The sequence below is a fragment of the Sebastes fasciatus genome, chromosome 17 (genome assembly GCF_043250625.1).
Source record: "Sebastes fasciatus isolate fSebFas1 chromosome 17, fSebFas1.pri, whole genome shotgun sequence".
NCBI classification, from domain to species: domain Eukaryota; kingdom Metazoa; phylum Chordata; class Actinopteri; order Perciformes; family Sebastidae; genus Sebastes; species Sebastes fasciatus.
In genome coordinates, this window is record NC_133811.1 from 26,702,665 (window position 1) to 26,725,231 (window position 22,567).

The following is a 22,567-nucleotide window of genomic DNA, read 5'->3' on the forward strand; positions in this document are numbered from 1 at the left end:
CACTCTGAACTCCGACCAAACGGTCAAACTAGGCCGCGCTGATCAAATATGAATCAATATTCTGTTACTCCTCAGATGTTTTCAGAATCATCTTGTAGTGTACTGTTTAGCTGTAAAATGAGAAAGTTTGTGACCCGGCAGTCATGTTGAGATATCTTGAGGGAATACCGAGCACTGCTCACATGACCGGAGCACAGCCAATAGGAACACTCCTCTCTCTGAAATTTTTCCGTCACGAGCTAGATTTTTTAAAGCATGAAAACAGAGCCATGAGGACGCCATAATAATAATAATTATTATTATTATTATCATTATTAATCTATTATTATCATCAGTATAATTATAATTATTAATAATATTATTAATAATGATATTTTATTATAATAATATTTTATGATTCCATATTATTATTTTATTCTTAATACACTTAAATTTAACGAAAAAAGAGCTGAATTATATCAGTATCAGCAGATATCCAAATTCAGGCATCGGAATCAGAACTGAAAAAAGTGGATTGTTGCATCTCTACTTAATACTTATACGACTTATAAACTGATATGATTTGTGCTGTTGTTCTGCCCTCCGATGTCACAAACCAGCAACTCCACATATCACTTCAGTGTCATTCAGTTTAATAAAAGCCTAAAAACTGAATATATAAACTGACATGAATGATTATGTTTTATTATGTTTCTTGTTAGTTACAATGTGAAATAATCTGAAACAGGAAGAACAAAAAAACAGAATCATTAGAATAAAATATATTCACCACACTTCCTGTCAATAACAGTAATAACAGAGTTTATAATATCTTTATATTATAATTAATAAATCTTGTTTTTTTATTTACAGTGAAACCACTTTGATTAATCTGTAATCTAAGTATTAATACCATTAATGTACAACATCATGATATATATGAATATTGTTTAAAATGGCATTTCCGTCCGTTTCAAACTCCCTCTGACGTCAGAATCACATTCTTTGTTTTCCATTCAGGCAATGAAAGTACAGAAATGTTTAAACTGCAAGTTGCTGTTGTAAAGTCAAACACAATGTAGAAGCAGTTTCCTGGTGTTGGCTCACAGGACGGTAATGTTGAGTTGTAATTACACCGATGGGATCACTCTGTTGTACATTTAAGTCTGGCATCAACAGGTCCAACTGTACTGTAAAGTTTTTCCCCTCAGGAGTGCAGTGAGCACATTTTTATTTTTATTTTATGTATTTTATAAGTGCAGTAGAAGTCTCACACACTTGAACAAACTGACGGATGAATATACAGAGTGATATATTATCCAGTTATCCAACATGGCCGCTCCAGACGGCTACTTCCTGTGTTTACTTTAAGCTGGAAAGCTGCAGGAATCTGGAGCATCTCGCTCTGATATACATGGTTTCTCTCGGAGCTAGTGAGGGCAAAGTTGGTTGAAATAAAGCAGAATGTTCCTTTAACAAGTGAACTGTGAACTCTTCTGTCACCTGGTGTGTAACAGTGAAATGATGCAGCAGAGTTTGAGTTTCTCTGTTACGGGACTTTGATTAACACTGACTGACCCTCATGACGTGTTTTTGTGATATTTCATGTGATTATTAAAGCTTTGCCTCCAGGTAAAACTTTTACCACAAACTGAACAGCTGAACGGTTTCTCTCCTGTGTGAGTCCTCATGTGCACCTTCAGATGTCCACTTTCAGTGAAACGGTTGCCACACACAGAGCAGCTGAAGGGTTTCTCTCCTGTGTGAATTCTCAGGTGTTTTCGTAACGATCCGCTGCATGAAAAATATTTCATGCACACTGAACACCCATATGGTTTCTCTCCCGTATGAATTCTCATGTGTTCCTGCAGATTTTTCTTGCGCCGAAATCTTTTAGCACACTCAGAGCAGCTGAACGGTCTCTCTGCGAGATCACTTCTCGCATCACCTTCAAGGACGTTGTTAGTTTTTAGAGAGTTTAAACTTTCCCCGGTCTCTTTACAGTCATCGGGACTGGCTTCAGTCTGAAGTTTAGAAGTGTCTGAAGCGTTTGAGCTGCTGGCTGGAGCTTCTGCCTCTCTGTTCTGCGATGAATCACCAACACACTCGTGGTTTTTCAGATTATAACGCCAAGCGAATCTTTTACCACAAACACAGTAAAGGAATCGTTTCTCCTCCGTGTGGACGGTCATGTGGTTTGCCAGATATCCTTTTTGTGTAAATCCTTTCTCACAGAACGAGCAGCTAAAGGGTTTCTCTCCTGTGTGCGTTCTCATGTGTGACTGCAGATTGTCCTCACCACAAAATGTTTTCCCACACTCAGAACAGATAAATGATTTATTGCCGGTGCTGCTTCCCACATCACTGACCGGGACTTTATCATTATTCTGAGTGTTTAAACCTGACTGAGGTTCATCATCATCTCTGACTTCAGTCTCAGGTTCAGAGTCGGAGTCTGAAGTCTTTCCATCAGTATCTGATCCTTTATCAGCTCCTGTTTGCTCACTTTGATTCTGTGATGATGCATCATCAACACACTTGTGGCTTTTGAGTTCGTGACGCCAAGCAAATTTTTTATCACAAACACAGCAACGGAAGCGGATCTTCCCCGTGTGACGCGCCATGTGTAGGTTCAGGTATCCTCTTTGTGTAAATTTTCTACCACAAACTGAGCAACTAAACAGATTATCTTCTGCGTGAGTCCCTATGTCTTTCTTCAGATGATGACTGTAGCAAAGTCTTTTATCACACTCAGAGTTATATCTCACTCCACCAGCAGGCGAGACACACTGATGGCATTCGACTCCTGAGTGCCAGACAAGTCTTTTGTTACAAACGCTGCAGCTCTGTCCTGTCTCACCTCTATGGACGGCCATGTGTTGGACCAGATATCCCTTTTTTGTATATTTCTTTCCACACACTGAGCAGCTGAATGGTTTCTCCCCTGTGTGCGTTCTTATGTGTGTCTTCAGGAAGCCGTTTTTTGTAAATTTCTTCCCACAAACTGAGCAGCTGAATGGTTTCTGAGGAGAATTACATCTCGAATCATTAACGGGAAGTTCCTTTTTGTCCTGAGAGTTTAAACCTGACTGAGGTTCTCTGGTCTCCTCCCATTCATCACAACTGACTTCAATCTCAGCTATAGCAATGTCTCCAGTCTTGTCATCAATATCAGATTGTAAATGTCTATCTGGATCTGAGTTCCTGGCTTGTTCTGGTCCTCCACAGTCCTCTCCATCAGCTTCTGTTTCCATCTGTTCAGTTTGTCTTTGATGAAGCTGTGAGGACTGAGGTTTCTCTTCATCATCTTCACTCTTCACAGGGACAGGAGTGAATGGGAACTTGGTGATATCAGCCTCCTCCAGCCCTTGAAGCTGCTCTCCCTCCTGACTGGTCCAGAGTTCCTCCTGTTCCTCTTTAATGTGTGGGGGCTCTGGGTCCTCCTGGTCCAGACTGGAGCTCCACTCCTGCTGCTCAGGGGGAACCTCTTCTTTAACCACCGACAGCTGCTGGACGTCTGCAGGAAACAGGAAACACACACAGAGACGTTATGTAAAACTGTGACATCATCATGTGAGTTTCAGTATTAAACTTCAGCCCAACAGTCAGTATTAAGTCACAATAAGTCTGACCTGGGATGCCGAAAACACGTTTATGTAATGAATGTTTGACTAATTTATTTTGCATTGACTAATTTAAAGATTATTAAACCCATATGGCAGCAGGACCATAATGACACACATTATGACACAGATTAATGATATATTTCAACCAATAACTTATTTAATATTCTATCTATATATATATATATATAGATAGAGTTTCAAACAGACTAAAATACAGCTACTACTAATATTTAATTACTAATAACTTGATGGATGTTCAGTGTTTCTCCAGCAGGCGACGCCAGCAGCAACACGGCTAACATGTAGCATCATTTAGCCTGGTCAGGTAACTATAGCTACCAGAGAGCTCCAGAGCTCCAGGTGACGACAGAACGACGTCAACTACCCTCCGGTGTGACGTCATGACATTAACTACCAGTGCAGATCGGTAGCTGTCGCTGAAAAGCGGAAGAACTCAATAAACGCCCCGTTAACCCGGTTATCCTGGGCCGGTCCGGAGCTAACTAGCGTCCTCATGTCTCCGTGGTGTCCTCGGGACTGACCTGCTCTGGTCAGCTTGACTTGGGGCTTCAGCACGGCATCGAGCAGCCTCCTCTGGCGGCAGATCTCCCGCTCTGACCGCTCAGCTCTGTCTTCGTACTCCGCCACGGTTTCCTCAAACAGACCGACAATCTCCTCCGCAGCCGCCGTTAGCCGCTCGGTGAGCAGCGCTCTCAGCGCCGGGATTTCAGCCGCTTCTTCTCCTTTTCCCACCCGCAGCAGAACGCGCCGATCCGCTCATGTACCGACACCCGGCAGCAGCTGCACGGCGCACATTCTGCTCCTTTGCTGCGGGGGACAAAGGAGAGAAGCGGCTGAAATCCCGGCGCTGAGAGCCACCAACACCAAACGCGGAGTTCCGCGGCGGAGGAGATGTTCCTGCGACAGAGCGAGCGGCGGAAGCGAACAGCGAACCCTGCTGGACCGGAGGGCGAACTGCAACAAGAATTACTCTGATACTGAAGAACAAGTAGTAATATTACAGTGTAGAAATACTCTGTTAAAAGTCCACATTGTACTGAAGGAAAGGTATTAGCATCAAAATAAAGCTGCAGTGGGTAGAAATGGAACAAATATGATTAAAAAAACATAAATTATTTTTATAAAATGGTCTCTACATCTTGACAGTAGTACATGACAGATAATCTGAAAAAATCATGTGTCTCTGTGTCCTTTTTTTTCACAGACCGGAGGAAAACAACCAATCAGAGCTGATCTGGAGCCTTGCCGTCTCTGAGCAGCTGTCAATCACTCGCAAATTCCGATCAAACGGTCAAAACTAGGCAGCGCTGATCAAATATTAATCAATATTCTGTTACTGTAATGCCTATTTATCTCATCAGATGTGTTCAGACTCAAATAGTAGTGTACTGTTTAGCTGTAAAATCAGAAAGTTTGTGATCCAGCAGCCATGTTGAGATCAGTTGAGGAAATACCAAGCACCGCCCACCAGCCGGAGCAAAACCAATAGGAACGCTCTCTCTCTCTGAAATGACCTGTGATTGGTCAAAGTCTTCTGTCGCGGGCTAGATTTTCTGCTGGCGTTCCTCTGATTTCTTGTGTACTTTAAGTACCATGTTAAATCCTTGGGGTTAATGTTTCTGTGGGGTTTGACTAGCGAGGCTGAGCGGAGGTCAGTCTGTGATGGAAACACTGTAAAAACAGAAGTTTCTCCCAGCTGATTTGAATTTGTGAATTATTTCTCGTGTTATTTGGACGTCACACTAAACCCACTGGCTCGCTGTACATTTCTACTGAACTCAACCAGCTGACACCTGAAACTGATGGAAAGAAGACGCCTGACCGAATGAATACATGGAAAAATATACTTTCAATGCTCGTATTTATAATGAAGTTTTAAACAATGATCAGTTTTATTTTTAGTTTAAATAATCACATGTTGCTGAAAGAGTTCATTCATACAAGAGGAAGTAAAAACATGTGTTTCTTCTTCACGTCCTGCAGCTGGTTCTCTTCTCAAATTATGAACATCACATGATTCTACATAACATATTGTGTGACATATAAGTGACATATAATAATAAAAACTTGTTTCTTCATTAACACACCTATGTGTGTGATACTCAGTTCTGCATATATATAGTTCAATAAATAAATGGATCATCTGACTCAGTCTGGGATCCGGATCAATCCGTTTCCTCCAGGATTTAAAACCTGTATTTGGTTTCTTCTGGATTCTTTTCACACACAAACACAAATCAAGCGAACCAAAATGATTCACTGAAAGTTGGGTGACAATGTTCTCTCCTCTCATTGGTCAGTTTAAAGTAAACACAGGAAGAAGCTGTCCAGGGGTCCGTACTACAAAGCCAGTTAAACATATCCAGAGTATCTTCTCGTTATCAGGCTTAACTAACCTGAACAACCATGATCCCACTAAGCGGTCCTACGACGCTGGTTATCAACGGTTTTCAGCTGCGTCTCCGTCTCCAGTGGTGTGAAACGGACTTGAGAGCAAGTAAAAGATAAATATAAAAACATAATTCAAGCGGTAAACACCCACAGCATACAGCTAGCTGTCTTTCCTGCATTTGTCAGTTTAAACTGTGTTGTTGTTATTCTGATTATGACTCAAACTTCTTCATATTTTTGTAACATTATTAGGGATGCTCATTTTGAAAAATGTTCTTAACAGATAACTGACCCTCATGAACCGATTATTAACCGTTAACCAAAAAGATTTGGGCCTCGCGCCAGCTGCAGTGTACGAGCACAACAGACAACTGAGAACCCAGTTCACCCGTCCGGGAGCGTTAACTTAGCAGCTATGATGCTGTGTGTAGTGTCGCGAACATGCCGCCACTTTCCCAGTAAAAGTCTCCATCGCACATTTAGTGTATTTTAGAAGGTTGTCAGCTGTGTGTCTGCCCGGATTAACGATAGCGTTTGCCCGATAAACAGTCTGTGTATTGTGCTACGTTAACAGCTCTAGCATTGCCGGAGGCTTCTTGCTCGCCGCTGCCATCACACACATAGTCGATCAGCGCGGCGTAACTTTAACGAGCGTCCGTGTGTGTGTTGGCGGTGAGTGTGAGGTTGTTGGTGGCATTATAGCTGTAGCAGTGTGTGTACAGTTTATTTGTCGCTGAATAAATGCTATGAAACTTCAACTCCTCCGCTCAAGCAAGCCAGAGACCGGAGCCGACTTCCTGTATCCTGCAACTCCGGCTCCGCCTCTTAAGGTGGGCTGTTAAAGTGACTTAAAGTGGTTGGATCACAACAAACAAACCGTGACTGTGTTTATGGTTCTGCATGTAGCCACCAAAACTACACCAGGCCGGCATGGACCTCCTCAGAAACACAAAGTTCATCATGTCTGAACAGGTACAAGCAGTTCTGCCATCAGAACTGGTCAGACGTCTGAACCTGACGGGTCCTATTAAAGTCTTGGGTTCAAGTTCAGATCTTGTTACTGATGATGGTCTACGGCAGCAGCCGTTGAGGTGCTCAAGCAACAAAGAAACAACTTCAACGGACTAACTGGACTTGTGATCTGGTCTCTGGAAGAAAGGGTTGATTCTCTGGATGCTACACCACATGATTCCTATTCTACATTATCAATTAATGTATTTCTGACCATTTCAATCACTTCATCTATAACAGTCATGTAATGAACACCCTACATGAGAAGTTTGATGAACATGGCTGCGTGTCTCCTGACAGATGGACCATCATGATGTGTTCAAAGGTTCGACTTCCTGTTGTACTTTGGCTGAATGTGAATCTACAGCCTCGGCCTCCTGACCGTCGGCTTCCCGACCGTCAGCTGCATGCAGCTTCATGTGTCTCTTTAAATGTCCCGTAACAGTGAAACATTTCCCACAGACAGAGCAGCTAAACGGTTTCTCTCCTGTGTGGACTCTCATGTGAATCTTCAGGCTCCCTTTCTGGGCACAACTTTTCCCACAGACGTTGCAGCTGAATGGTTTCTCTCCTGTGTGGACTCTCATATGTTTGGTCAAGTCTCCTTTTTCAGCACAGCACTTTCCGCAGAACGGACAACTGAAGGGTTTCTCTCCCGTGTGGACTCTCATGTGTTTCTTCAGGTCTGTTTTCTGAGCACACCCTTTGCCACAGACGGAGCAGCTGAAGGGTTTCTCCCCGGTATGGTATTTCATGTGTCTGTTGAGGTGTTCTTTTACATGAAAGCTTTTATTGCACACCGAGCAGGTGAACGGTTTTTCTCCGGTGTGGATCCTCATGTGTCGGGTCATGTTTCCTCTCCCGCTGAAGTTCTTCCCGCAGAACAAGCAGCTGTACGGCTGCTCTCCGGTGTGACACCTCATGTGTGCCGTTAATGATCCGCTGTCTTTGAATGATTTATCACAACCTGTACATGGAAACGGTCTCTCACCTGTGTGGTCTCTAATGTGTCTGTTCAAATTTCCCTTCAAGCTAAATCTTTTACCACAATAGGAGCAAGGAAATGGTCTCTCCTTAGACGAAGATCCATTATCACTCTCAGGGTCTTTGCTGTGTTTCTGAGCCTCGACACCTGACTGAGCTTCGTTTGTTTGTGACCAATCACTGTCATCAGTTTCAGAAGACTCCAGAGAACTGTCTTCATTAACTGGCTGTAAATGTCTATCTGGATCTGAGTTGCTGGCTGGTTCTGGTCCTCCACAGTCCTCTCCATCAGCTTCTGTTTCCATCTGTTCAGTTTGTCTTTGCTGAAGCTGAGAGGACTGAGGTTCCTCTTCATCATCTTCACTCTTCACAGGGACAGGAGTGAATGGGAACTTGGTGATATCAGCCTCCTCCAGCCCTTGAAGCTGCTCTCCCTCCTGACTGGTCCAGAGTTCCTCCTGTTCCTCTTTAATGTGTGGGGGCTCTGGGTCCTCCTGGTCCAGACTGGAGCTCCGCTCCTGCTGCTCAGGGGGAACCTCTTCTTTAACCACCAACAGCTGCTGGACGTCTGCAGGAAACAGGAAACAGACATGATAAGTTTATGTTCTACCAGATGCAGCCGTTACTGAGGTGGAGCACACAAACACATCTACAGTCTTTCAACACCAACAAGAACTCCTCTGACCCAAGTAGGCAGATAAGTCAGCCATTTATTTAAAGCTATTTCTGAAGCCAAAGCTAATACTGAAACTAAAACTAATACTGAAACTAAAACTAATACTGAAACTAAAACTAATACTGAAACTAAAACTAATACTGAAATTAAAGCTAAAGCTAATACTGGAGCAAAGAGCTAATACTGAAACTAAAGCTAAAACTAATACTGACGCTAAAGCTGAAGTTTAGCGTGTTTATTTTCACGATGGCATTTGTGTGTGCGGTGAACGGGTGAAATCAACGTAGTGAATTAGTCTACATGAAATCCAACCGTCAGAATTATCACAACACACTGACTGTCTCTCTCACTCACTCTCTGCTTCAACATCTCCTTCTGCTGGAGATAAATTAACGGAAAGCAGCCGATATCGGAGGTTTGCGGGCCTCCAACAGGTCCAGACGACGGGGAGCACAACTTTCGTGTTGAGACAATTCTGGTCTCATAGCAGCCTAGTGTTGGCTGTGTAGTATTAGCTGTGTAACATTAGCTAGCGGTGCAGTATTGGTGGTTTAACATCAGCAGTGTAGTATTATCTGTTTAGCATTAGCTAGCTCTGTAGTATTAGCGGTGTAGTATCAGTGGTGTATTAATAGTGGTATAATAACTTTAGTGTATTATTAGTAGTGTAGTATTAGTGGTGTATTAATAGCGGTGTAGTATTACTGGTATAATAACAGTAGTGTATTATTAGCAGTGTGGTATTAGTGGTGTATTAATAGCGGTGTAGTAATAGTAATGAAGTATTAGCGGTGTAGTGTTGGCAGTGTATTTGCGGTGTATTAATAGTGATGTAGTATTAGCAGCGTAGTATCACGCCTCAGCACCATGGGAGCCAGGGCGTTCAGCTGCTCTGCTCCCAGGCTCTGGAACTCCCTCCCTCCACACATCCGGCAGTCTGATACTATCACAACATTCAAATCCCACCTCAAAACTCACCTGTTCAAACTGGCATATTCACTGTAGTGTGTCCATCAGTCCATCATGTGTCTGCCTAGACGTGTCTCTGTCATGTCTGGCTGTTTTTATCTGTTTGAGTGTAATTTTATCTTTGTAAGGTGTTCTTGGGTGTCTTGAAAGGTGCCACCAAATAAAATTTATTATTATTAGTTGTGTAATATTAGTGGTGCAGTATTAGTCATGTATTAATAGCAGTGTAGTATTAGTAGTGTATTATTATTGGTGTATTATAAGTGATGTAGTGTGAGCAGTGTAGTATTTGTGGTACAACATAGTTAAACATGTTATTTAATGCTTTAATTAAAATGCTGTCTGTACTGTATATTTACTCCATATTATCCCAAAAACATGAATCATTCTGTGACATTTTATGTTTTTGCACATAATCGATGATGTCACTATCACCCGACCCTCTCTGTTGTCCTCCAGACCTCTGACCCCTCCAACCATCTCTATCACCTGAGCTAATCATTATGCATTGGTCCCTGGTTGAACCAGGGTCAGATAACCCGGGTCCGACCCTGGTCACTGGTGTGAGACGGGTATTGCGTCAATGACTGCGGTGTCACGGAAATAATGATAAAAATCACACAAAATACCACTTTTACAGGGTAACCGATGTAAAAACTACAACTCCCATGAGGCTTTGCTGGCGCTGCATTGTGTTAGATTCATGGGACCTGTAGTTTTTAGCTGTTAACAATTTATTTGTTGTTTAATATCAATTTAAATAGTTATATTTTCATATTTCTCTGTCCGGTCCAGCAGTAGACGTCAGTGTGTCTCAGACTGTGAACATAAAACTGAACAAAATGTTTCCGTTTAGGAGAATTGTTGATGTTCGCGGAGCTACAGCTAACTAGCGTCCTCATGTCTCCGTGGTGTCCTCGGGACTGACCTGCTCTGGTCAGCTTGACTTGGGGCTTCAGCACGGCATCGAGCAGCCTCCTCTGGCGGCAGATCTCCCGCTCTGACCGCTCAGCTCTGTCTTCGTACTCCGCCACGGTTTCCTCAAACAGACCGACAATCTCCTCCGCAGCCGCCGTTAGCCGCTCGGTGAGCAGCGCTCTCAGCGCCGGGATTTCAGCCGCTTCTTCTCCTTTTTCCACCCGCAGCAGAACGTCTTCAGCGGCGGCGCTGATCCGCTCATGTACCGACACCCGCAGCAGCTGCACGGCGCACATTCTGCTCCTTTTCTGCGGACAAAGAGAGCCAGCGGGGCCGTAAACACACCAGACACCAAACACGGAGTTCCGCGTCGACGACAGTTCGCTGCGACGAGAGCGAAGCGGCGGAAGCGAACAGCGAACCCTGCTGGACCGGAGGGCGAATAACTACAACAACAACAACAAGTACTCTGAAACAGAAGTACAAGTAGTAATACTACAGTGTAGAAATACTCTGTAACAAGTCCACATTGTACTGAAGGAAAAGTACTAAAGTATTAGCATCAAAATAAAGCAGCAGTGGGTAGAAATGGATCAAATATGAAAAAAACATAAATTATTTTTATAAAATGGTCTCTACATCTTGACAGTAGTACATGAGACAGATAATCTGAAAAATCATGTGTCTCTGTGTCCTTTTATTTCACCGACCGGAGGAAAACAATCAATCAGAGCTGATCTGGAGCCTTGCCGTCTCTGAGCAGCTGTCAATCACTCACCAACTCCGATCAAACGGTCAAACTAGGCAGCGCTGATCAAATATTAATCAATATTCTGTTACTGTAATGTCTATTTCTCTCCTCAGATGTGTTCAGAATCATCTTGTAGTGTACTGTTTAGCTGTAAAATGAGAAAGTTTGTGACCCGGCAGCAGGTTGAGGAAATACCAAGCACCGCCAACCAACAAGAATTACTCTGATACTGAAGTACAAGTAGTAATACACACTTTACTAGGTAGGCTACTTTAATGTAGGTCTGTCTCATTATGATGTTGTTTAGCAAAAGAGCACCTTTAACTATGAGCTCAATAATTAACTGATAATAACAATAATTTTATTAATAATAATAATGTGACCAGAACTTAACTTTTTTTTTTTTTCTTGGCCTCCGTCTGTCTTATAGACAATGATTCACGTCGGTTGGTGGGGGTAGCACTTCCTTGAGTGGCTGTGGAGTCCAGTCCTTGAGCGGCAAGGACTGGACAGTGTGGTCCTGGCAGTGTTGATCTTGGGAGAGGCTTTGGTCTTGTGTGGTGTCGACGTTTGGGTTTCAGATTGATAGGACACACCAACGAGGGCGTGGTCCGCGTTGCAGTCGGCGCTGTGGTAGCTGCGGACGTTGCGAACATCTGCAAACGGTAAATCCGACACCGTGTTCCTGTGTCTTGTCTGCTTTTTTGCAGATCAATCAGTCCATTAATAATCAATCCAAAATTAATCTTTAGTCTTTTGTACTTGGGTCAGTGTTGTTTGACTCCCAGTGAAGTCGGTTCTTCTCCGACAGATTATTTTATAAAGACGTGAAACTCAATTAAAGCTAATATGAGGAATAAATGAAAGAATATCTTTATTATAGATTTTTTTTATTATTATAGAATATTATTATTATAGAATATTTCAGAGAAAAAGAAACAACAGGAAATCTGAAATGTTTTTATTATCAATATTGTTTGACATTAACATTGTTTCATTAAAGTGTTTTTTCATTTATTTTCATTCAATTCCTTCTATATTAAATGTTGACTTATATAAAACAAACTCTTTAAGTCAGAATCAAAAGAGATCAAACAAACAAAATATAATCAATGTAATGTTTCTGTCACTAAACAAATCATTTCTCTGCTGCTGATGGAGGAACCAGAACCAGGAACCAGAACCACACCAGGAACCAGAACCGCAACAGCGAATCAAACAAAAGGAACAACATGCTGGGATAGCATGGGAGAGAAGGTGGACTGTTGTTTCTGTAAGTTACGAATAATACAAATTCTGATGTCAACGTTATGAATGAAGCTACTCAGTGCAGCCCTGCTAGCCCTAACTGCAGCAGGAAAGATGTCCGCTCTCGTTAGCAAAAAGAATGCAAATGCGTCTGTTTGCCGACTCTTTGGTTTTAAACCAAACGGAAAAGGAGAGCCGGAGAACATGAACGAAGTGATCTGTAAGCTGTGCGATAAACAAGTTTGGACTAAAGGTCGAACTAGGCCGCCATCTTAAAACTCACCATCCAGCAGATTACGCTAGTCTGCCACCGACTCCATCCACAACGACCACAGCGAGCAATCAACCATCAATCATCGGGGCTTTGTACGAGACTGTACGAGGGCGGTTACGACCAGCTGATTGATCAGATTTATTGATCTAAGCATGCCCTCGTTACAAACAGTCCCTTTAAACAGGAACAGGTTCCTGTTTAAAGGGACTGTTTGTAAGAATCAGAAATGCTTGTTAACAGCGATACCTGTGGCCGTTAAGTCAACCAAAGTCAGCGTCGGGCTCGCGCTTGTGCTCGCTCTACATAGACATGAACGAGCATCGCTCAACACAGTGAGACGAAACACGTCAGCTAAAACCACAATATCACTCTATATTTCACCTGCTTGGCAGTAATGTTAGCTGACCAGACGAAGGTCTCTCCATGAATCATCGCTGATCCTAGTGTTGGCTTTCCTGCCTCAGCCTCCCGACCATGGTCGGAGGGAACAGGGGAGACACCGGAGTTTTGGCCGGAGACGATAACGTTTCTTGCTGCGGAGCCCCGTCACTTCACAAGACACGGGAAACCTCTGTTGGTCTGGAGGAGCTGCAGCAGTTATTTCTGCACAAACGTCCACTGTTCATTCACTAGATATTCTCAGAGCTAAACTAACTCTTCTGCAGTGTGGAGTGTGCGCGCATGCACGTGAAAGTGGAGCGAAATAGCGAGGATGAGCGCGGTGTGTGAGTGAAGGCAAGCAGGCAGAGGAGCAGAGTACAGCAGAGACTCCGGCCCTGGAGACCAAAGCTACGGTCTCCCCCGCGTCCTCCGACCACGGCCAACACTGTTTTGCAAGACGGGCTTCACTAGATATAACTTTGCTGTTTTGGTGCTTCTGTGTAGTTTGTGTTGGAGTTTTGTCTGAACAGCGTAGCCACACCTGAGCGTGCATGGGACACCGACCCGGATCGATTTATACCTGTAAGAAGTTTCAAACAGTCCCTTTAAATCTGCAGCTTCCAGTTTGTTTTACCAATGACTGCTGATTTCTTCTCTTCTGAGTCAACTGTTGCTCTGAGCGACGTCTCTTTCGGTTGTCCGTCTGGCTGAACCAGCGTCTTGTTCTCCATCTACTAAACTAAATAACATAGATTTGTAAAGAGGTCGTTCTACAAGCTAAGAGCATGAAAAACCATTAGACATATAGACTAGTCTTCTCAGACATCTGACTGGACACAGCCAAGCTTTGTGGCAGCAGATTACTTTTCAACAGCAGCAGCTGTTCACAGCTGGATGAAGTCAGAGTGAACTCCTTCCTGTTGTTTCGGGTTCGGCGTCACCACTGAGTCTTTGGCAGCCCGTTCTCCGGTGTGAACCTTCATGTGCGAATCTACCGAGCGTTTCTCCTGGTAGCTCTTCCCGCAGACCTGGCAGCTGTAGGGTTTCTCCCCGGTATGAGTCAGCATGTGTCTCTTCAGGTCGATCTTCTGGACGAAGCCTTTGCTGCAGAGCTGGCAGCTGAACGGTTTCTCCTTCTTGTGGAACCTCTCGTGCGTCTCCAGCGAGATCTTCTGGCGAAACCTCTTCCCGCAGAGGCTGCAGATGAACGGCTTCTCGCCTGTGTGGATCCTCATGTGGGAGTCCAGGTTGCCGATCTGCCGGAAGTTCTTGCCACAGACCCTGCAGGTGTACGGTTTCTCCCCGGTGTGGATCCTCTTGTGCACGTCCAGATGCTGGCTCATGGTGAACTTTTTGCTGCAGACCTCACAGGAGTAAATCCTGGGCTTCCCTCCCATGTGGCTCTTGATGTGTCTCTTCAAGACGGTGTTTTCAATGAAAGTCTTCCCGCAGAACTCGCAGATGTACGGCCTCTCGCCGGCATGCAGCTTCATGTGTCTCTCCAGAGAGCCTTTCCTGGGGAAGTCCTTGCCACAGTCTTTGCAGTTGAAGGGTTTCTGGCCAGTGTGCGTCCTCATGTGGATCTCCATGTCCCTGAAGCTGATGCCACAGATGTCGCAGATCCTGCTGGTTTCTCTGTGGCTTTGGATGTGAAGCTGCAGACACTCTGAGGACTCCACCTGCTCTCCGCAGACGCCACAGCGACATTCAGGGTCATTTAAATGCGTATCTGCGTGCCGCACAAAATTACCTTTATTGTGAAAGGCACTCCCGCAGACCTTGCAGCAGTGAGAAGGAGTCAGACTCGGCTTCCTGCGTCTGCTCCTGGCGGCAGGCGCGGCGGCGGCGGGCGTGTCGTCAGACTCGTGGCTACGAACATGTCGCCTCAGCTCGGCGCTCTTGCTGAAGCCTTTCCCGCAGACTTTACAGCTGAACGGCGTCTGCCCATCGTGGGCCTTCATGTGTCGCTCCAGAGAGCCGGTGTGGCTGAACTCTTTGTGGCAGACAGTGCACCTGAACGGCTTCTCCGCCGTGTGGATCCTCAGGTGCGTCACCATGTTGCCCTTCTGGTTGAAGCCTTTGCCACAGACGTGGCAGCGGAAGGGTTTCTCTCCGGTGTGCAGCCTCCGGTGCGTCTCCTGAGCGCGGATCGAGGGGAACTTCTTGCCGCAGACGTCGCAGGTCCTGCTGCTGTCGCGGTGCGTTTGAAGGTGCAGCCTCAGACCGTCACTGGACTCCAAACTCTCGCCACACAGACCACAAAGATACTCCTCCTCCTTCAAGTGTTTCTCCACGTGTTTCATCAAAAACCCTTTCCTGTCAAATGACTTCCCGCACACTCTGCAGCAGTGAGGTGTCGCTTCATCATCCTCGCTCTCATCCTCTTCCTCCTTGCCGGCCAGATCGTCCAAAAAGTCAGATTGCTGGTCCTGTTCAGAAACATGGTCTGGTCTGGAGGAAGTGCCGGGCAGAGGATCCTTAAGTCGGTCCACAGAGATGTTCTGCTTCGGATGTTCTCCATCAGAGAGACTAAACTCTGCAGAGAAAAACACAGAAACATTTCAACTTTGTAAAGGAACAGTTCAACATCTAAATCCTCTTCTGCTATCTGACAGTTCAGATGTAAACTGGAGACAACTCTCTTCAATATTTTAAATTTGGACTGCAGTACCCATTTTAAACGCTAGTGGACAATGTTACATAGGGTACCTTTAATATGTGTCTTTATTCTTAGTTTTATTACTGATATATTGAGTTAATATTTATCTTTATTGTTAGTTTTATTACTGACATTGAGTAAATATCTGTATTTATTATTATTTTTATTACTGATATATTGAGTTAATATTTGTCTTCATTATTATTTTTATTACTGATATATTGAGTTAATATTTATCTTTACTGTTAGTTTTATTACTGATGTATTGAGTTAATATCTGTATTTATTATTAGTTTTATTACTGATATATTGAGTTAATATTTGTCTTTATTAGTTTTATCACTGATATATTGTGTTAATATTTGACTTTATTATTAGTTAAATTACTGATATGTAGAGTTAATATTTGACTTTATTATCAGTTTCAGTACTAATATATTCTGTTAATATTTGTCTTCATTATTAGTTTTATTAATGATATATTGAGTTAATATTTAACTTTATTATTAGTTTAATTACTGATATATTGAGATAATATTTGTCTTTATTACTAGTTTAATTACTGATATATTGAGTTAATATTTGTGTTTATTATTAGTTTTATTACTAATATATTTAGTTAATATCTAACTTTATTATTAGTTTTATTACCGATATAGTGAGTTTATATTTGTCTTCATTATTATTTTTATTGCTGATCAATTGAGTTAATATTTGTCTTCATTATTAGTTTAATTACTGATATATTGAGATCATATTTGTCTTTATTATTTTTATTACTGATATATTCAGTTAATATCTGTCTTTATTATTACATAAATTGTGTATCACTGTAAAGCTGAGACTCTTGTGGATCCAATGAGTCCAACTGTATTCATGTGTGATGATGTTAGTCTCCCTATAGGAGACATTTCATGTGTGATGATGTTAGTCTCCCTATAGGAGACATTTCATGTGTGATGATGTTAGTCTCCCCATAGGAGACATTTCATGTGTGATGATGTTAGTCTCCCTATAGGAGACATTTCATGTGTGATGATGTTAGTCCCCATAGGAGACATTTCATGTGTGATGATGTTAGTCCCTATAGGAGACATTTCATGTGTGATGATGTTAGTCCCTATAGGAGACATTTCATGTGTGATGATGTTAGTCCCCATAGGAGACATTTCATGTGTGATGATGTTAGTCTCCCTATAGGAGACATTTCATGTGTGATGATGTTAGTCCCTATAGGAGAGATTTCATGTGTGATGATGTTAGTCTCCCTATAGGAGACATTTCATGTGTGATGATGTTAGTCTCCCCATAGGAGACATTTCATGTGTGATGATGTTAGTCTCCCTATAGGAGACATTTCATGTGTGATGATGTTAGTCCCCATAGGAGACATTTCATGTGTGATGATGTTAGTCCCTATAGGAGAGATTTCATGTGTGATGATGTTAGTCTCCCTATAGGAGACATTTCATGTGTGATGATGTTAGTCCCTATAGGAGACATTTCATGTGTGATGATGTTAGTCCCTATAGGAGCCATTTCATGTGTGATGTTAGTCTCCCTATAGGAGCCATTTCATGTGTGATGATGTTAGTCTCCCTATAGGAGACATTTCATGTGTGATGATGTTAGTCTCCCTATAGGAGACATTTCATGTGTGATGATGTTAGTCTCCCTATAGGAGACATTTCATGTGTGATGATGTTAGTCTCCCCATAGGAGACATTTCATGTGTGATGATGTTAGTCTCCCTATAGGAGACATTTCATGTGTGATGATGTTAGTCCCCATAGGAGACATTTCATGTGTGATGATGTTAGTCCCTATAGGAGACATTTCATGTGTGATGATGTTAGTCCCTATAGGAGACATTTCATGTGTGATGATGTTAGTCCCCATAGGAGACATTTCATGTGTGATGATGTTAGTCTCCCTATAGGAGACATTTCATGTGTGATGATGTTAGTCCCTATAGGAGAGATTTCATGTGTGATGATGTTAGTCTCCCTATAGGAGACATTTCATGTGTGATGATGTTAGTCTCCCCATAGGAGACATTTCATGTGTGATGATGTTAGTCTCCCTATAGGAGACATTTCATGTGTGATGATGTTAGTCCCCATAGGAGACATTTCATGTGTGATGATGTTAGTCCCTATAGGAGAGATTTCATGTGTGATGATGTTAGTCTCCCTATAGGAGACATTTCATGTGTGATGATGTTAGTCCCTATAGGAGACATTTCATGTGTGATGATGTTAGTCCCTATAGGAGCCATTTCATGTGTGATGATGTTAGTCTCCCTATAGGAGCCATTTCATGTGTGATGATGTTAGTCTCCCTATAGGAGACATTTCATGTGTGATGATGTTAGTCTCCCTATAGGAGACATTTCATGTGTGATGATGTTAGTCTCCCTATAGGAGACATTTCATGTGTGATGATGTTAGTCTCCCTATAGGAGACATTTCATGTGTGATGATGTTAGTCTCCCTATAGGAGACATTTCATGTGTGATGATGTTAGTCCCCATAGGAGACATTTCATGTGTGATGATGTTAGTCCCCATAGGAGAGATTTCATGTGTGATGATGTTAGTCTCCCTATAGGAGAGATTTCATGTGTGATGATGTTAGTCCCTGTAGGAGACATTTCATGTGTGATGATGTTAGTCTCCCTATAGGAGACATTTCATGTGTGATGATGTTAGTCTCCCTATAGGAGCCATTTCATTGTAGTGAGACCGGGACACGAACCTCTCCTGTCGGCTCCCGTTCCAGCGGGCTCCTCCGGTCCTCTGTCGGCCGCTCTAGAGGCTCTGAACGCGGTGAAGATGAGCTCCACGGCCGCGGTGATCCGCTCCTTCACCAGCTCCTTCAGCTGCTCCTCCTCATCCGTCTGACCGCGCTCCTTCAGGCCACAAGATCTCCTCCGCGGCCGCCGCCAGCTGCTCGTCCACCGCCGTCCGCAGGCTCCGGTTCCCCCGGTGGCTCCGGGTCTCCCGCTGGTTCCGGTTCTCGGAGCTCTTTGACCGTTTTTTGGACATTTTTGGCGGAACAAAGAGGAGAATGTAAACAATGCGAGTACACTTCCGGGATCCCCAACCCAGCGTCTTGACGTCACGACGTCGACGTTGCCTACGTTCGGTTGTTACGTCACCTGCTGCGTCAGCTATATATACATATATATATATAGAGAGAGAGAGAGAGAGAGAGAGAGAGAGAGAGAGAGAGAGAGAGAGAGAGAGAGAGCTATAACTACGTGAGGCAACTGAAATATTGTAGGGTTAAATGTGATGGGAAAACAAATAATAATAAGTCAGTTGGCAGATGACACGACTTTATTTAAAAAAAAAAATGGAAATCAAATTCCCATAGCTTTACAGTCTATTAATCTTTATTCTAAGGCAGGAGTCAGCAACCTTTACTATCAAAAGAGACATTTAAGGCAAAGAAAAAAAAATCTGTCTGGGGCCGCAAAACATTTGAGCATTGTGATGACAGCTTATAGTCTAAGTATTTAGTATATAAGTCTAATGCAGTGAGGGACAAAGTGCAAATGTACTACAGAGTATTAAGGGCCACATTGAGGGAAAAAACATCTGAGATTTCCAGAATAAAGTCATAATATTACATGAATCAAGTCATAATTTTACGAGGAAAAAAAGTCATAATATTACAAGGGAAAAGTCGTAATATTACGAGAATAGTCATAACTTTACGAGAAAAAAAGTCGTAATATGAGAAAAAAACGTCTTAATATTACGAGAATGAAGTCATAACTTTACGAGAAAAAATAAAATAACACGTTAAATTACTAATTTATAATATGACTTTATTCTCGAAATCTGATTTTTTTTTTTTCCTCAATGTGGCCCTAATACTCCATTGTACCGTTGTACATTAGACCTACAACAATGTTAAATAAAAAATAAAAATGTAAACAAAAAAACAGTTAGTTTTGTGAAAATCCACAGGGAGCCACTGGAGAGGAGCGAAGGAGCCGCATGTGGCTCCGGAGCCGCAGGTTGCTGACCCCTGTTCTAAGGCATCAGGCCTATAGTTGAATTTGGATAAATGTGAAATGATGACGTTAAATGAGTGCCCCCTGCAGTCATTATGTGGTGTAAAAATTAAGAAAGAGGTGAAATATTTGGGGATTGTTATTTGTAGGGACAGAGTAATAACTGAAAATAAGAGAGATTTGTAATAACAGAGGTTGTTAAAGGTGATTAAAGGCAGTTAAAGGTGCCTTCATGCCGTTTACATTTCCAGCACAACTTATGTTCTAGTAAACCGGAAAGGTGTAAAATGATATGAAGTATATTAAAGTGTGTACTTTTACCCTGAGCCTCCTTCCGCCAGGTGAGTCTGAGCTCCTCACAGGTAGCAGTTATCTGCTGAATGGTCATTTAAAATATCATTATATTAAAATACTATTTTAATAGTATTATCTGAAGAAGTCTGATTCATCCTTTAGATTGAAGATGTTTTATCAGTATTAGAGACGGAGGAATCGACCTGCTGCTCACACCTCTTCACGTTTCATTGAAGCTTTTTAATAACTTGAATGAGTTTCTGCTGAGGAAGACCATGTGACTCGACTGAAAGCTCAGCTGCAGTCTGACCAGTTTTAGTCCCAGTTCATCTCTCTTAATATTAATAATAATAATAATAATCAGGATGTTAATAGAATTAAAGTTTCTTCAAGTAGAAAATTAATTTATTCAAATTCAGAAACATCAGAACAAATAAACAAAAAAAAGCTTCAAAATTCAAAGCTGGTCAGAAACAGAAATATTAACTTAAAGTCTTCTTCAGCGTGTTTCTACCTCTTCTTCTTCTGCGCGCTTCTACCTCTTCTTCTTCTTCTTCTGCGCGCTTCTACCTCTTCTTCAGCGTGCTTCTACCTCTTCTTCTTCTTCTTCAGCGTGCTTCTACCTCTTCTTCTGCGGCATCTACCTCTTCTTCTTCTTCTGTGCGCTTCTACCTCTTCTTCTTATGCGCACTTCTACCTGTTATTCTGCGTGCTTCTACCTCTTCCTCTTCTTCTTCTGCGCGCTTCTACCTCTTCTTCTTCTTCTTCTTCTGCATGCTTCTACCTCCCTCAACCTGTGAGGGACACCTGTGGCTTCTCTTCTTCCACACCTGTGGAAACGTCTTCCCACAGTCATCACAGGTGTGTGGTTTCTCGCCAGTGTTGACTTTGGTTTCTGGCTGGTGAAACTGTCTCCCTCTGGACCTGGTTCTGGTTCTGGTCCTGGTCCTGGTCTGGTTCTCCAGCTCCACCTTCCTCCTCTGAGTGGTCCGGTGAGTCTGGATGTGGAGCTTCAGATTCTCTGCTGCTTCGAACCGTTCACCGCACAGACCGCAGACCGGCTCTGCCTCCTGCAGGTGAGCTTTGTTAACGTGGCGGATCAGAAACCGGTGGGCCTTAAAGGTCCGGCTGCAGACCCGGCAGCTGAACGGTCCTCTTGGTCTTCGGATCCTCTTTGGTTTCAGCTGGTTTGAAGCAGACCTGGTGTCGATCGAGTCTTTGCTGTAGTCGTCGCTGTCTTCAGTTTCAGACGACACCAGATGGACTTCCTGATCTGGAACTGCTGGTCCTGGTTTTACCCGGGCGGACCTGGCAGCTAGCAGGTCCACGTCTTCACCTGGCCTCGATGCCCTCCTGGGATTATAGGTGAACTGGATGATGTCGGCCTCGTCCAGGCCTTGAAGCTGCTCTCCCTCCTGGTCCTGGTGCTCAGAGGGAACCTCCTCGGTTCTCTCCAGCAGCTGCTGTGTGAAGGCGTCTGAAACAAACATGTAGAAATAAATCAAACCGGTCTCAAGCTCTGACTCAGACCAGAACACCTGAACCAGGACCAGGGTCATGTGTAACACCTGAACCAGAACCAGGTACATGTGTAACACCTGAACCAGGACCAGGGTCTTGTGTTTAACACCTGAACCAGGACTAGGTACATTTGTAACACCTGAACCAGGACCAGGGTCTTGTGTGTAACACCTGAACCAGGACCAGGACCATGTGTAACACCTGAACCAGGACCAGGGACATGTGTAACACCTGAACCAGGACCAGGGGCATGTGTAACACCTGAACCAGGACCAGGTGTTAGTAAGACGTGGCCTGCCGAAGAACTGGATCCACCTGGTAACCTGTAACCTAACCAGGTGTGGACTAACCAGATGTGGACTCACCAGGTGTAAACTAACCAGGTGTGGACTAACCAGATGTGGACTAACCAGGTGTGGACTCACCAGGTGTAAACTAACCAGGTGTGGACTAACCAGATGTGGACTAACCAGGTGTGGACTCACCAGGTGTAAACTAACCAGGTGTGGACTTACCTGCGGTCGGGAGCTCCATGAGCGGTTTGTGGAGCGCGCAGAGCAGCGCGTGCTGTCGGGAGATCACCTGGCGACATAGAGCCGCTTCTTCTTCATATTTAACGATTGATTTCTCAAAAGCTCCTAAAATGTCTTCGGCCGCCGCGCTGAGTCGCTCACTGACGAAGTCACGGAGCTTCTGGACCCGGGACATGTTCACACTGAGAGCCGGGACACCGGGAGACTGAGGGGGCTGCTAATCAACAGCTAACAGCTAACAGACTTCCTGCTCCGAGAGCAACAACACGAATACTTTCGGAATCCTTCACAATAAAAGCACCAATACA

At 43.5% G+C, this 22,567-nt stretch overlaps 2 protein-coding genes across 2 annotated transcripts; both read right to left on the reverse strand.

Moving 5' to 3' along the window:
- Nucleotides 1-909: 909 nt before the first annotated feature.
- On the reverse strand, nt 910-22,523 carry LOC141754920 (uncharacterized). The gene is made up of 8 exons (XM_074614351.1): nt 22,242-22,523; nt 20,955-21,682; nt 18,645-19,029; nt 14,118-15,765; nt 11,769-11,963; nt 10,921-11,021; nt 4,148-4,348; nt 910-3,496 (listed from the first exon to the last, which is right to left on the reverse strand). Exons 1-8 carry the CDS (start codon nt 22,432-22,434, stop codon nt 1,560-1,562), a joined length of 5,388 nt encoding a protein of 1,795 aa, XP_074470452.1. The 5' UTR covers nt 22,435-22,523; the 3' UTR covers nt 910-1,559.
- Nucleotides 5,488-11,024, reverse strand: LOC141754130 (uncharacterized). Its single transcript, XM_074613008.1, has 2 exons — nt 10,586-11,024; nt 5,488-8,580 (listed from the first exon to the last, which is right to left on the reverse strand). The coding sequence occupies exons 1-2, from the start codon at nt 10,869-10,871 to the stop codon at nt 7,337-7,339; spliced, it is 1,530 nt and encodes a 509-aa protein (XP_074469109.1). The 5' UTR covers nt 10,872-11,024; the 3' UTR covers nt 5,488-7,336.
- Nucleotides 22,524-22,567: the final 44 nt, after the last annotated feature.

Coding starts and splice junctions, on each gene's coding strand:
- LOC141754130 (XM_074613008.1), bottom strand. CDS start 10,871: ATGTGCGCCGTGCAGCTGCTGCGGGTGTCGGTACATGAGCGGATCAGC. Junction 8,581..10,585: donor AGTCAAGCTGACCAGAGCAG/GTCAGTCCCGAG, acceptor TGTTTCCTGCAG/ACGTCCAGCAGCTGTTGGTG.
- LOC141754920 (XM_074614351.1), bottom strand. CDS start 22,434: ATGTCCCGGGTCCAGAAGCTCCGTGACTTCGTCAGTGAGCGACTCAGC. Junction 21,683..22,241: donor CATGGAGCTCCCGACCGCAG/GTAAGTCCACAC, acceptor TGTTTGTTTCAG/ACGCCTTCACACAGCAGCTG. Junction 19,030..20,954: donor AGAAGAAGAAGAAGAAGAGG/TAGAAGCGCGCA, acceptor TAACAACCGAAC/GTAGGCAACGTCGACGTCGT.